This window comes from Lycium ferocissimum, chromosome 10, assembly GCF_029784015.1.
Source record: "Lycium ferocissimum isolate CSIRO_LF1 chromosome 10, AGI_CSIRO_Lferr_CH_V1, whole genome shotgun sequence".
NCBI classification, from domain to species: Eukaryota; Viridiplantae; Streptophyta; class Magnoliopsida; order Solanales; family Solanaceae; genus Lycium; species Lycium ferocissimum.
This window is the reverse complement of record NC_081351.1, coordinates 45,064,455-45,079,638: the sequence shown is the minus strand read 5'-3', so window position 1 is coordinate 45,079,638 and position 15,184 is coordinate 45,064,455. Positions and strand designations below refer to the sequence as shown.

At 37.8% G+C, this 15,184-nt stretch overlaps 1 protein-coding gene across 1 annotated transcript; it reads left to right on the top strand.

Annotated features, from left to right (window-relative positions):
* Positions 1 to 5,431: 5,431 nt before the first annotated feature.
* On the top strand, positions 5,432 to 14,599 carry LOC132035510 (putative E3 ubiquitin-protein ligase LIN-1). Its single transcript, XM_059425798.1, has 19 exons — positions 5,432 to 5,617; positions 6,983 to 7,858; positions 8,096 to 8,196; positions 8,339 to 8,405; positions 8,512 to 8,856; positions 9,138 to 9,205; positions 9,279 to 9,469; positions 9,679 to 10,780; positions 11,173 to 11,317; positions 11,395 to 11,652; positions 12,029 to 12,338; positions 12,428 to 12,552; positions 12,784 to 12,903; positions 12,987 to 13,118; positions 13,343 to 13,465; positions 13,580 to 13,690; positions 13,862 to 14,005; positions 14,103 to 14,354; positions 14,440 to 14,599. The coding sequence occupies exons 2-19, from the start codon at positions 7,028 to 7,030 to the stop codon at positions 14,455 to 14,457; spliced, it is 4,443 nt and encodes a 1,480-aa protein (XP_059281781.1). The 5' UTR covers positions 5,432 to 5,617; positions 6,983 to 7,027; the 3' UTR covers positions 14,458 to 14,599.
* Positions 14,600 to 15,184: the final 585 nt, after the last annotated feature.

The window sequence follows — 15,184 nt, the reverse complement described above, 5'->3', positions numbered from 1 at the left end:
CTATCTTCATCGGACCGCACTGCAGAAGGGCCCTTTTCCGGCTCGTTTTGAGAGTTTAATCATTCCCCCTCTGAAGACACGGGGGGGGGGGGGGTATACAGCCGAAGTAGATGGTGCACCGTGAATGAAATGTTTACATTTGAAGTAAAATAACGGAGGAGCACAACGATCCTCCAAAATAACGGGTGAATTTGGTCGAGGGTAATCTCATACCATTTGTAGAAATCGACCACCACAGGGTCGAGTGTGCTGAATGTGAAAGGGTAGGTATAAACACTTAAATACCCTTCCACGTAGGTCGTTATGGCTTTGTCCTGGTCAGGGATAACGACCTCCTTACTTTTCACCCGCAATCTTCTTTGACTTGCTCGAGTTTATTCGGGGGTATCGTGCACAAATAGGCCGATATTTCGACATCTTGATCCCCCTATTGAGAAGGTTTCTCAACCTTAAAGTCTCGGATGGTCGAACTATCTTGAGGAATAAAGTCAGTCAGCAGTGGCTCTGGTTTGGGAGCCGAAGAGGTCTCACCAGCTTTAGCCTTTGAAGATTTGCTCGTCATTTCGGAATTATGAAGATAAGAAGGTTTTGAATGAAGGTTTGAAGATTGAGTAGGACACTGATAGAAAGATATGAAGATATGAAGGTATGAAGCTTTGAAGATATGAAGATCAACGTATCCAAGGCACACGAAGTAAAATTCCCTTTGGTAAAAGTCGAAAAGTGAAAAATGAAAAGGAAAACTTGCTTTTATAGAGTGGGACCAAGACGGTTTGCCTTCCGCAACCGTCTTCAGAGCCAACAGGGCCTCGACACGTGTCGATGTCAGACGGATGTGACGGATGTGACCTTGATCCTATCTAATCATGGGAAGCGTACGCGAGAAGGAACGGGGACGTCCACTCAACCAGCAGATCGTGCTTAAACGGGTCGACCTTCCGAAGAGACCTGGATCGGGACCTCGTACGAACACCTCTATGATCGAGTAAAGCTTCCGAATGGATCACAAAGGATATGGTTTCGAACCAGTCGTGGCGGAGTTTAATAATAAGATGCTCGACTATGGTGGCCGCAAAAGAAAACATTTTGGGTTTTTACGGATTATGGAGTAAGTGATTATTGATCGAATATAACAAGGGCATATACAAAGGTTTGGGTACAAACAATACACATGGAATGCTCAATGAAGTCCAATAACAACCAATTTGCGAAATCCCATTAAAGATTTTTTCCATTCCACAAAATTTCGACTATGTCGGATACATCAGTACATCAGGAAAAGCAGAAGAAACCCTACTCTGCGACCAGTAATTGGAAAACAAAAGTAAGACAGCTATACCCTTAATCAACCTAACAAGTCGGAGGATGAGATCTTCGAGCCTATCCACGGGATGCGGCAATGATGGGTGATACCGATTAGATATCCCCGTGACTTACACCAGAGGCGGATGACCCGGGGATATCCAATCCCGGTAAATCTTCCTCATCGAGCACAATTGTTGGCGGAGCTTCACCCGAAGGCATTTCCCGACGGGTCCCCATGATATGACGAGTTCGAACTCGAGATCCAACCCCCAAATGCACAACGAAAAAACTTCCAGCCTCCCTGCGTTTAGGTGGCCTCGATGGAGTAGGTGTTCTTCTTCCCCGACCTACGTCCTCAGCTACCGACTTTCCTTTGGAAGCCCTCCTCGTCTGAAGTCCTGGAAACTAAAGGTATTGAGTTAGGATATAATACAGGGAAATGAGGATCGAAACGATCAGATTAAGAAATTATCGTGGACTTTGCCTTTTCACCCTTGGTGCCATTCTTCTCCAAGAACGGCCCAAGCTACGAGAAGCTTTATAAGGGCAATCACCCATTCAAAGACAGCAGTTTCAAGCTTGGGTTCAACCGGATCCGGTGAAAGGTTCCACACTTTGGGAAAATCGGCAGACAATAGACGGTGAAGTTGAACCGTGCGTATCATCACGAACCGGTGAAGCCATCCTCATTCATAATCGTCTTCGAGGTTGATTAGGCTTCGGCTCCCCCTGGGAAGCATCTGAACAATTCTCCCTCGGATCACCCGAGGTACATATAAATGAAGCAAATGGTCGAGGGTGAAAGCGACTTCGGCCGCATTGGCCAACTTCTCAATGCAATACACGAGCCTCCAAATTTGCGGGGCGATCTGCCCGATACATATTCGGTACCGACGACAGAAGTCCTCGATCACTCGATGAACAGGGAGGGTGAACCCTATGGCAAAGGGATAAGTATATGATAACGAGTAACCGGCAACATGATGATTTATTTTCACACCATCCCCAACGGGGAGGATGTCGACGTTCGCGCCTAGATAGCATCTTCCCTGACTGTAGTAATGGCGCTATCACCGACACAAGATTCAAAATTCTCTACCAGGTCGAGATGATGAAGAACTTTACAGTCATTCGTATAGATAAAACCCGACGGAACAATACTAGCAGTGATAGATTCTAACCCCCTATCAGAACCAGCGGCTCCAGTTGATGGCATGAACGAATGCTGATCTTCACCCTGAGTCGATAACGGTATGTAAGCCATGTTCGTGGAAGGTTTTCCTTAACAATAAATAGTCACGCCCTGCAAAAAGAAGATTGAAGATCCGAGGAGTATTATGGGCTCAATACAGGAATAGCAGTACGTTTTTGAGGAGGAGCAAGGTGAGATCGAAGAAGTGTAGGAGGCATGAAGGATGCATGGGCTATATATAGGAAGAGAATCCGGGCACCGTAGCGTATCAAGGACTACGCCACGGTGAGGTCTCCCCAAAAGGATCCGGCTACTGGGTAATGATGACCTAGCATCGGCGGAATGAAATGTTGCACGAAAAGGTCTTGTCTTAGGTAATAGGAGGCGGTGTTCGGCTTTATTTGGGTCCATTTCCGCCTTCATAATTTTACCTCGGGAAATGGGGGACTATCTCTATACGGGTAAACCGAGGATACGGATATGCTCGGTTTCCGATGTCATGGTTGTGCTTGGGTACGACCCGACCAGTCATCGAGAAGGAGGCGTCAAATTCGGATTGGGGACCAGGCGTTATAGGAAGGGCGGTTAACTGCCATAAGAAGATGACCGAAATATCCGCCGTCAACCGAATATTTCGGCGATGATCTCGGCAACAGCTGTCACAGATTTCTTTCCTTTGCTTTAGAATTGTATTAGGGTTAGGACTCCTCTACTATATAACGAGGAGGTTCTCATTCATTGTAAAGGGTTGGCAACAGAAATAAAGAAAGAGTTCATATCAAAAGCAAAAGAATTACTTGCATTCACCTCCATTTTTGTTCTTGAGTTCATTTCCATTATCCATCGTATACGTACTCGATAGGTATCGACCTCGGTTTTCATACCCGAGGACTTAATTAACAACTTTCGGATCTGCTTCCTTATTCACTTATTGGTTTCCCTTGTAATCTAATATTAAATTGAACTTAGCCACATATCTTTAGTATCACGCATAAATTTAATTGTTCCCCATTTTAAGGTTAAACAAGAACTACTCCATAACTTGAGAAAAACCAAGAGGATCATATATATTCAACTACGAAAAGGAAAATGTTTTTGGGTTTCTTCTTTTTATCCATTAAGTTACTAAAACGAAAAGAAATTCACACCAAAATAGGCACTCACAACAATTTGAATTCATTACTAACTCCCTTCATTTCATAATGTTTTCAAGTATATAAGGTAGCAACAAATGAAATAACGACGAAATTAAATAACGAGAACAACAAAAATCTGCCCGTTTGGCCATAAGAATTATTCACTTTTTTTCGATTTTTTTTTTCACTTTTTTCAAAAATTAGTGTTTGGCCATGAAAATTCCGAGTTGTATTTGGAATTTGAAAAACTTATTTTTCAAATTTTTCACAACCAAAATAAGTGCATTTCAACAAAAAATACTATTTGCAAAAAAAAACTACAAAACAACTCCAACTCCAACTCCAACTCCAAAATTTCAAAAAAAGTGAAAAAGTTTTTGGTTTCTATGGCTAAACGCCTACTAAACATCATGAGATAACGAAAATACATTATAAAACAAGCATATGATAAAAACAAACGAAACAAAATAAAATAAAGTACAAATAAGACAAAACAACATAAATACATCACAGTGAAACAGACAAATAAATTGTTCCCCCAAATTTTAATTGGGCTTTGCCCTTAATGCATTAAGCCCGAAGTTTGGAGATAAATCTTTATAATTTCTAGCTCAGTCTTCACTGTGATGGTGATTCTGCTAATGTTAATTCTCTAATTGATGAGGAATAGAAGGTCCTTTAGTCGTAGGTACAACATGTGAAGTAGCTTGGATAGCGCCCAAAGTAAACATATATAGTTGTGTTATAATCTTTCCAGACTTATTTGCGGCTCTCCTATCCACATCTCCTACCCGAGGGTTAGTATCCTCACCCGATGCAAGCTTCTCACTCTCTCCCTCATCATCATTCTCATCTTCTTCTCCACGAATCGTCACCTCCAAGTTCTTTGTCGTTGCCTTCCACCAATCTACACAATAAAAAAAATGAGTAATTTGCGGAGGCTGAAAGTTGTAATTCGCGGAGGTTTAAGCCTCTTCTAGCAATTAGTGGAGGCTAAAATCTCCGCGAATTACAACTTTCAACCTCCGCAAATTACCCATTAAATTATTAATATTCTCGGATTGTGCCTCTTGCATCTCCTTCTATGCCTTGGATAGTTTCCTGACACTCTATTGCCAAGGAATACACCTTCCCTATAAGCAAAGTTATGTCCTCCAACTTTCGCAATCTCCTTGAAGAGGTAGTCGATATAGCGGCTACCACAACACTTAAGGTACTTAAGGTATATGCAAACCCTCTGAGCATATGCTCAAACGAATCAAATCATTGGGCTAGTCCCTCTATTACTTGTTTACATCAATAGGGTCAATTTATTAAATCAGATTTTGAAAAGGACCCTAACTTTGGCACCTTGTTGAACAAATTCGGTTGATATATACAGTATTTGATAATTATATATCCATTCACAGGAAAAGAAAGCCAAAAAATAATTAAATCATTGCGCCATGATGTATTTAAGCTGTAGTTTTTATTTTATTCTATTACGTGAACATTAATATACGAGAAAAGTCGATTAATATCAATAGAGTTGAACAGGGCAACAGTGGAATAGTTAAAAGCGAAGGTACAGCCAAAACTAACAAAAGAAACCAAATACATTAGATCCCTTTTTGTCTTCTCTATCAGCCCAAACGAACAATCATTTAAACAATAAAATAGTTTATTATTTAATACGTAAATATAATGACTATGTCAATATTGGAATTGATTGATGCTAACATAGTTATGTCAACAAAACAAAAAAAACCCGGCCGGCTGCTATTAATATTAGTTTAACTTTTCTAATCTTAACTTCTGACTCTGTCTCTAAAATTCTGGTTGTAGATATTGAGGAATTGACTTAATTTCTAGAAACAGAAGACTGATATGATATGTATGATAAAATCATAAGAATATATATAAATCTTCTGATGAAGTTCTTGTCTTAGCTTGTTCAGCAAGGTTTCTTGCATGGATTTCTTCTCATTAATCTGATCAAATCCAGGTCTCTCTCTCTCTCTCTCTCTCTCTCTCTCTCTCTCACACACTCACGCGAGACTGCAAGAACTACATAAATAAATACAAACATGAATTGAAGCTCATAAGTTTTCTTGTTTAATCAATTTCCATGTTAATTACCTTATGTGATATTTGTTCTGTGGATATACATAGTTTTGAAGAATTGTTAAGTAATATGGCTGTTATTTTCCTACTGGTTACAACTTTGGTTTAAATATAATCGATATCAATTGGATCTGTTTAGAAGCCAGCCAGAAGCATAAGAACATATAGTACGTGCACATGTTGATCCTGGATGAATATCAGTGGAAAAGAATGTAATATCTCGGATGAAAGATAGCTACGGAACTTATAATGGTTAATGTTATTAATTACTAATACTACTTATTGTTTGGGTTGAAAATTTTGGGGCACAGAGAAAAGGAAGTATAGTTGAATGAGCAATGACAAAACATACTTAATGGTTCACCTGGGGGATGAAATTAACTCTAGTAGTTTAATTTTTACTTTCGAATTTTTATTTTTATCAGTGGTAGAGATTTCCATATTAAATTAGCACTCTGATTAGACCAATTGTTGTACTCCCCTTCCACTTTGTAACAATTTCTACCATCTATTATCCAGGCTCACTAATTAATGTGTTGTGTCCACATTACTCCAAACTCTGGCTCCTTAGAGATAAGTTCGTTAAGCATAAAAATTAAACAAAAAGAAACAAGAAGAAAACAACTTTTATTTCACCAATAGACTACTGCACGTACAGGAGTGTTATATAGATTTACAATGTCTTGCATCAGTTGTGTAAAACATCTGAAGGAATTTTTAGTGGTCTTGAATTACTCTGACTATTGTTGTATGAATTCAAATTGGATTTTCATTTTTGTTCACATTGTAAAGGGATTAATTAAATAGGATCATTTCTAGATATTTTTTTTTGTGTGCGTGTATGTTTTCCGCTGGAGAACCATTTCTAGGTATGGTAGATGCTATGTAATTCAGAGCAAAAAAGCCTTCTTACCAAATCTACACATTATTTCCAATCCACTATATAGTATAGATGTAAATTGTTGTTGTAAATTTTTACAACATGCCAAGACTTGTCCTAACCTTCATATAGTTTATTAATTTCAATTTAAATTATATTTGAAGTATTTCTAGTCTAGTATAGAAATTTAGAATATTTTTCTCTACAAACTCCAATAGCTACTCCTTTTCTGAATTCAAGTTGTTTGACATTCTGCCTAAGTGTGGTTGAGCTTGAACTATGTGTTTGTTCTCATGCTCTTGATAAAATCTTTCTGAACTCTCATGTTTCTGATATTTTCACATTTGATTTTGCTTCTTTCCTTAGAACTGTGACTATACGTTTGATTGGTGAGCTCCACCCTGGGTGAAAATGGCTGGAAATTACAGGTTTGAAATGGATCAGGAAGACATAGTTAGGTCCTTGATCACTTCTGTAGATAGTTTCATTCAAGATAGGCTAATTGACAAGGAACAAAGAACATCGCATAAAGAACAATGTGCTGAGAGGTTAGCAGCTGAAGATGAAAGCTCCGATAAAGATACAGAAGTTCGATACTCTGATCAAGCAGTTTTAGCCAATTTGGACTGGGGAATGGATGCCCTTGAAGAGGCAATTGACACTTCAAACATTGAAACTAAGATGGCTAGACTAGATTACGCGGAAAAAATGCTTCAAGTGTGTGCTATGTTGGATTCTAGCCAAAAAACTGCAGGGGTGCCTAATTTTTATCTCTCTGCTTGGGCTCATTTAAACCTTTCTTACTTATGGAAGTTGAGAAATAATGTTCACAACGCCGTACTTCATATTCTGGAGATGTTTATCGTTGACCCTTTCTTCTCGCGGATTGACTTTGCACCTGAGCTTTGGAAATGTCTATTTCTTACACACATGAGCTCGATCGTTGGGTGGTACTCAGAGGAGAGACATCGGATAGTGATGGATGTTATTCCTGATTCTAGTGACTTGTCTTTCACTATGGATTTTGATCATGACTTCAATGAATCTTTGATATTTTCTGTAAGGCCTGATCAAGCCAAGAAAATGCAGAAACTTGAGCAGCTTTATGGACAGTCATTGGATGAGAATACAAGGCTTTATGCAAAATACTATAAGGACTGCATGAACTATGATTCCGCAACTTCAAAGAAGGCAATTCCTCTGTTGCCAATCGCAGAGCCACCGATGACTCCACTGCATGAGGTATCGAAGGAAAATATTTTATTCATAAACTTAATAAATTCTCAACTCCTTCTCTACTATATGATAATAGCGAGCAACACCTCCATTTATAACAGTGCAAAGCTTAGTTTAGCTAGGAACCGGAAAACAAATTCCTATATAACTCTGACTAATTTTTTTATTTAGTCATGTTAAATAAATACCAAATCCTAAACAGATTTGGTTTCCTACTCCAACTTTGGATTATTCTTCCAACAGGTATGCCGGTCAATTCCTGATTATGTCAAATTTGGCCCAATCTTGCCTAAGAGCGCCGGGTTTAGTCCTATTCTGAGAGTGAAGGAGAATGCAGAAGGAGAGTCAAGGTCAGGTCCATTAACTAGAAGTTACTGAATATTTGTTAGTTCTGTCACCACAATTCTTATTGTACTGCCATTATGGCTTATGAGCACTGTAAAAAGAAAATATCAAAACTTTTCTTTCTAATCCTTTGGATTTTAGCAGAATGAATATGAATCCTTCTTCGTCGACCCATAATCAGGAGGACTCCACGGCTTGGGATCCACTAGTTAGTTTTTTTCCCTTTAACTTTGCTACATCTTGTTACATTATGAATTGGTGATAATTCGTGGTACTGAGTTTATTTAAGTACTGCTCTTTCTTGTCATTCTCAGAAAGGAATTCCTGAGGAGGATGAAGAAGATTATGACCCTGAGCCTTATGTACACATTGCATCAAATAAAAGGAATCAAGAAAACAATTCATCCAAAGTCAAGCATATTGATACAAACCAAAGGCAATCTCCCAAGGCCTTCCCTTCCATGGACTCCCCTAAAGTGGATTCCCCTAAAACTCCTTCACAAGAGCCTTCACCAAAAAGATCAGATACCCCCTCGAAGAAAAGTGGACCGGTGTTACGCCTCTTGTCTGGGCGTGTTAAGGACTCCTCAAGTTCTACTTCTTTGCATTTGTCCCAAGAGTTAAAAAATAGCTCAGCAGACTCAGATGAAGAAAGGACAGTATGTTTCAGATCCCCACTTATCTGATATTCTTTTTTAGGATAATTACATTTTTGGACCCCTCAAAAGAATAATAGCCAGCAAACATATAGGTTTTGTATATTAAATATAAATATACATATAATATACATAATCAGTGTATATGTTTTGTATATTTTGGCTAGCGCCCATAATTAATCTCGGTCCAAGGGCCAAAAATGAAAAAAGCTTTTTTTTTGTTTTACCAATGATTCCTAGACCTGAATCTATGAGACTGCTCTGATAGTCATTTACTCATGCAGGTGCAACATGAGACTGTGGGGAGAAGAATTGCTCGAAGGCGGAGCCTTAGTCAATCCTTAGAAAAAGGGTACGTCTGTACAAGTCACATTCTAATGTTGGAGGTGATTGAATTTTTCTAAATCTCTTCGAAACAATGACAGCTCTCCGAGTGACAGTGATGAAGGAAGTCACAGCTGCATTTCTCTTCCATTGTCGGATAAGTCGACTAATCCATCAAGGCCACCAAAAGATTTTGTCTGTCCAATAACTGGACAGATATTCAATGATCCTGTCACCCTTGAAACCGGTCAAACATATGAAGGGAAAGCCATCCAGGAATGGATGAATAGAGGTAGTGTTAGAATTATGCTTTTTGACTGTAGTAAGATTTAGTTTTTTTGTGGAGATATTCTAGGCTAGGAAATGATTATCTTTTTACTGTTTTTGTTACTGAAAGAGCTCAACAAAGCTAAAGAAAATAGTTCCCTTTGACTGCATAGCAAGTATCTTTCTCTTAGTTTCTCTGGTATTTCCTTAAGTTTCTTTGTTAAAAACCAACAGGTAATACAACGTGTCCCATTACAAGGCAGTCTTTATCTGCAGCTACTCTTCCTAAAACCAACTATGTCCTGAAGAGACTGATAACCTCTTGGAGGGAACAACACCCTGACCTAGCTCAGGAGTTTTCATACTCAGCAACACCACAAAGTTATTTAAGCATTCCGTCTTCAAGAGAAAGGTCATCTGAATCTACTCCATCTCCGACATTTAATCATCCTAATCATAGTCGTATAGAGGAAATCGTCGAACAAAGATCACGAAGATTTATGCGAGCAGCAGCTGTATCAATGTCACCTACAAGTGTAATTTCTCAAGCAGCAACCGAAGCAATTATCAATGGCTTAAAACCTTATGTTTCATGTCTGTGCACTTCAGAGGACTTACAAGAATGTGAACAAGCCATATCCACTATAGCAAAGATATGGAATGACTCGAAACTTGATCGATCTCAAGGAGTTCACTCCTATTTATCCACACCAACAATAGTGAACGGATTTGTAGAGGTATTATCAGCTTCCTCAAAGAGGGAAGTTTTAAGGACAACAATTTATATTTTGTCCGAGCTACTCTATGCAGAGGATAGCGTTGGCGAGATTCTCACAAGTGTGGACTCTGATTTTGAGTGCTTAGCAACTTTATTGAAAGATGGTCTTGCTGAAGTAGCAGTTCTTATTTACCTACTCAGACCATCGTTCTCTCAACTTTCAGCTCATAATTTCGTACCCTCTCTTACTCAGATTATAATCTCAAACAGAAATGAGGATTCTAGTGATTTTCAGTTCACAATAGGACCAAAGGAAGCTTCTGTTGTGTTGCTCGAACAAATTATTACTGGAGGAGGTGAGAGTGACAGATCATTCAATGCTATGCAGATTCTATCAGAAAATGGTATACCTGCCTTGCTGAAGTGCCTAGAAAATGAAAATGGAAGAGAGTCCATCGTATGCATACTTTTATGCTGTATTCGGGCTGATAAGAGTTGCAGAAATACAATAGCTAGTAGAATTGAGTTATCTCCTGTTCTTGAGTTAATTCACACAGGAAGCGATAGCGTGAAAGCCACATGCGTAGAACTTCTTTATGAGTTAGTTTTGTTAAGCAGGTACTTAAAACAAACATGACTCTATTCTTTCAAATTTAGTCTATAAAATCCCCTTTGACTTATTTATTTAAATTCTCGTTCTGTTTCAATTTAACTGTCGTACTTTCCTTTTTAGTGTGTTTAAAAAAGAATGCCTCTTTCCTTATTTGGAAACTCTCTAATTCCAACCTTCTAGATGGCATGTTTAAGATCACAAGACATCTTCCTTATTTTCTTAAACTCCGTTCCTAGTTTCAATCTAAGATACTAAAATTGAAACAGAGGGAGTACATGCTTATCTGGTTTTCGAAATTAAATTTTAAATGTTGTATTCAATCTTTGGTTATAATTATCATAAAGTGATCCCGCCAGATTTGGACTCATGAAAGATGTTTGTTCTTTACTAATTGCAGGAGAATATTGTGCAACCAGATTCTGCAGATAATTAAGGATGAGGGAGCATTTAGTACAATGCACACTCTTCTTGTCTGTCTACAGATGGCTTCAATGGAGCAGAAATCCACCATTGCTCCTCTTCTTTTGCAGCTTGACCTTCTGGTCTGTTCCATTTATTTTTGAAATATTTTCAACCACTCTGTGTTGAATAAAAATTTCATAAGAGAAATTTGATTCAGGTTGAGCCTAGGAAAATGAGCATATACCGGGAAGAATCAATAGAGGCATTGATTGAAGCACTTCACAAAAAGGACTTTCCTGCGTCTCAGCTCAGGGCTCTTGATGCCTTGTTATCTCTTTCCGGGCATATGACTAACTCTGGTAAGTCATTTCTTGAAGCCCGCCTACTCAGGATTGCAGGATTTAATCAGCGGTATAATGCTACGATGAAAGAAGAGAGGCAAAGAGCAGGTGAAAATGACATCACAAATACAATGGTATGAAGTTCTTCAGCCATTTAGTTGTGTTTACGGATAAGTAAAGATATACATATAATATACATACAACAACAACAACAACAACAACAACCCAGTGAAATCCCACATCGTGGGGTCTGGGGAGGGTATAGTGTACGCAGACCTTACTCCTACCAAGGTAGAACGGCTGTTTCCGAAAGACCCTCGACATATAATATACATAATGTATAAAAAATTTACGTATAAAATACATAAATATACATAATCAGTGTATGTGTTTTATATATTTTGGTTAATGTCCGTAATTAATTTCGGCCGATGGGTCAAAATTGAAACAAACCCTTATTGTTTTGTAATTTGTGCAAGCAGTAATCTTAACTGAACACATGGTTTATAGGAAGAGGAAGAAAAAGCGCTGAGTTCTTGGGAAAATAGAATGGCTTTTGTTCTTTGCAACCATGAGAAAGGATTAATATTCAAAGCTTTAGACGAATGCCTTAAGAGCACCTCCATGGAGATAGCAAGATCTTCCTTTATCATAGCAACATGGCTAATTCATATGCTCTATAACTTCCCCGATACTGGAATTAGAGATGTTGCTCGTAAGTCCTTGCTCGAGCAATTTATACAAATGCTGCAGTCAACAAAGAATCTCGAGGAGAAGATCTTGGCAGCTCTTGCTTTGAGAGGCTTTATTACTGATTTAGGTAAGGTTGGAAGATTGGCTACTTAGCAAGCATGTAAACGGGATATTAAGATTTTATTCATAACTGGTGGTTGGTCTTTATGTTGTAAGGTGCACTTAGCGAACTGGGAATATATGCCAAATGTTTGTGCAAAAACTTGAGGAAACTTAAAAAGTACTCTACAGCAGTCAGTGATATAATGAAAACCTTGATGAACTTGCCATGTATTGATGCTGTAAGTAATTTCTATGCTAATAAGTTATAGGTGCATAAGGAAATGTATATTAAGTAATAATATACATTCAATATACATATCATATACACATATTATACACTATCATATACATAACCAGTGTATATGTTTCGTATACTTTGGCTAGCCCAGTAATTAATTTTGGCCGATGGGCCAAAAATGAAAGAAACCCTATTTTTTATAGGTCCTAACTCCTAATAGTTAGAAATGCAGGCAGAATTATGGTGCTATTCTGAATGTCCTGAGATAGATGTTTCGATGAATGGAGAAGCTCTTTGTCTGATCCACATAAGAAGTCGGCTCATTAGCAGTCATTCCGATGGAACCATTAAGGTAAGGGCCTCTTTATTAAGCAGCCATAGTTCCTGTTCTTCTACTACTACTTTTCTCCAAAATGTAGCTCTTTCTCTGTTCAGGTCTGGGAAACTGGAAAAAGAGTTCCTCGGTTAATTCATGAAACTCGTGAGCACACAAAGGCAGTTACATGCCTTTATGTTTCATCTTCATGTGATAAACTGTATAGTGGTTCATTGGACAGAACAATCCGGGTAAGCTCTCCTTCTAGCAACGAAGTATGTAGAAAAGATATGATTGTAATCCTATATAATTAGAGAATAAGTGCTGATGTACCATTATCTGTAAATGTCACCTAGTTTCAAGTCTGATCTGTATTATACAAAGTAGAAGAAGAATCAATTAAGAAATGCTTAATTTTTACAATTAATTTCTGGAGAAGGCAGAAAGCAAATAACATAGCCTTGTAATCTTGTAGGTTTGGGCTATAAATCAAGAGGAAATCCACTGTCTTCAGGTTCATGATGTTAAAGAGCCGGTGCTTGAGTTGATAGCTAACACTCATTTTGCATGCTTCGCATCTCAAGCAACAGGAGTTAAGGTCAGCCGTCTGGATTTCTTTCAAAATGAATGTTTATCCAGTAAAATAGATAACATCATCTTTAATGAGACCTTGACCTAGTGCAAATGACTCATTAAACTTCAACTTTTACAGGTTTATAATTGGTCAGGGGTTCCCAAGCATGTAAACTTCCAAAAATATGTTAAGTGCCTTGCCATTATGGGCGATAAGCTTTATTGTGGATGCACAGGCTATAGTATCCAGGTAATACTTTGTCCATTTCATGAGTAGGTTATATAGGAACAAGAAGGGAAATTTTTTCCCTACATTCTCTGTTGATGTCATATTCTTGATTGAGACAAATGACATGACAGTGAAAACCAAAGATTTCCAGTTTTGGATTAAAGTTTGATAAGCATATTAAACTAATGGCAGGAAGTTGATTTAAGATCTCAAAAGTCAACAACATTTTATGCTGGTGCCAAGAAATTGTTGGGAAAACAGAATATTTATTCCCTTCAAGTTCAAAAGAATGTTGTTTTCGCTGGTGGTTCCTTAGTTGATGGAATATCCGGAAAGGTATAAGCATTTTCTCATTGATAGCCATTTTACTCCCATAAAAACGTTTTAGAATGACATGATTTCTGTTTCTCGTCCAATAAACGTGCTCGTGAAGGTATTTTCACTCCCTGGCAAGGCAGTCATTGGATCACTGTCAACCGGTTCAGACATCCAACGACTTGCAATAAACAGTGACTTCATATTTTCTGCCACAAAATCTGGGATCGTAGACGTATGGCTGCAAGAAAGAGTTACAAAGATGACTTCCATTAAGATGAAAAGTGGTGGACAGACTAGAATTACATCTTTAGCTGTGGATAAAGATGGCGAAATGATATTTGCTGGTTCTACTGATGGAAAAATTCAGGTTAAATGCATATTTCTTTAGCTATGTTGATCACAGGTTTATTACAAGTGATTACCAGTGATTCACCATTTCATGCTGATTGCAGGTTTGGCGTTTGGATTAAAAGAAAGGAAAATTGCTCTGGTGCCAGATCTACTCGGAACTGGAAATGTAACAATTTAGTGTAATTTTTGAATACCTTATCGTACATTCTCAATATTCTGTATGATATTTCCTGTACTACTAAAATGTAACAAGCAATGTAATAGTCTTAAAATATATACACTTCAATTTATGTGACACCATTTGACTAGCACAAATTTAAAAAAGAAAAGGAAGACTTTTGAAATTTGTGGTCTAACAAAAACCTTAGACATTTGTGTGATTTATATTTGTATTACTATAAATCATTTCATTAAGGGCAAAATGAGAATTTTAAAGTTAAGTTTTTTCTAATTATATAAAGGTGGCATTCTTCTGGGACGGACTAAAAAAAAGTTTGCCACATATATTGAGACGGAGGGAAGGTTAGCCAGTGTCTTGTCAGAAACAAATAAACTGTTCAATTGGAATTAGCAATAGAGATCCAGGTCCCTTGTTCATTATACTTTAAACTTAGTTTTCTATCTTCAAAGAGTTAAAAGCACTCTAGTTCTTCAATTTTTAAAATTCTTTTCCTTGGTCATTATGATTAACCAACTAAGCAAATCAAACCCGATAATTAGTTCAAACGTAAACTATGATTCCTCCGTTAATTGATTCTCTTAATTGGTTTATGCACGAAATCAGATTAGTGACAATTGACAAATTAAATTAGACATGTATATCATGTAATCATGGTTAGCTAGAAT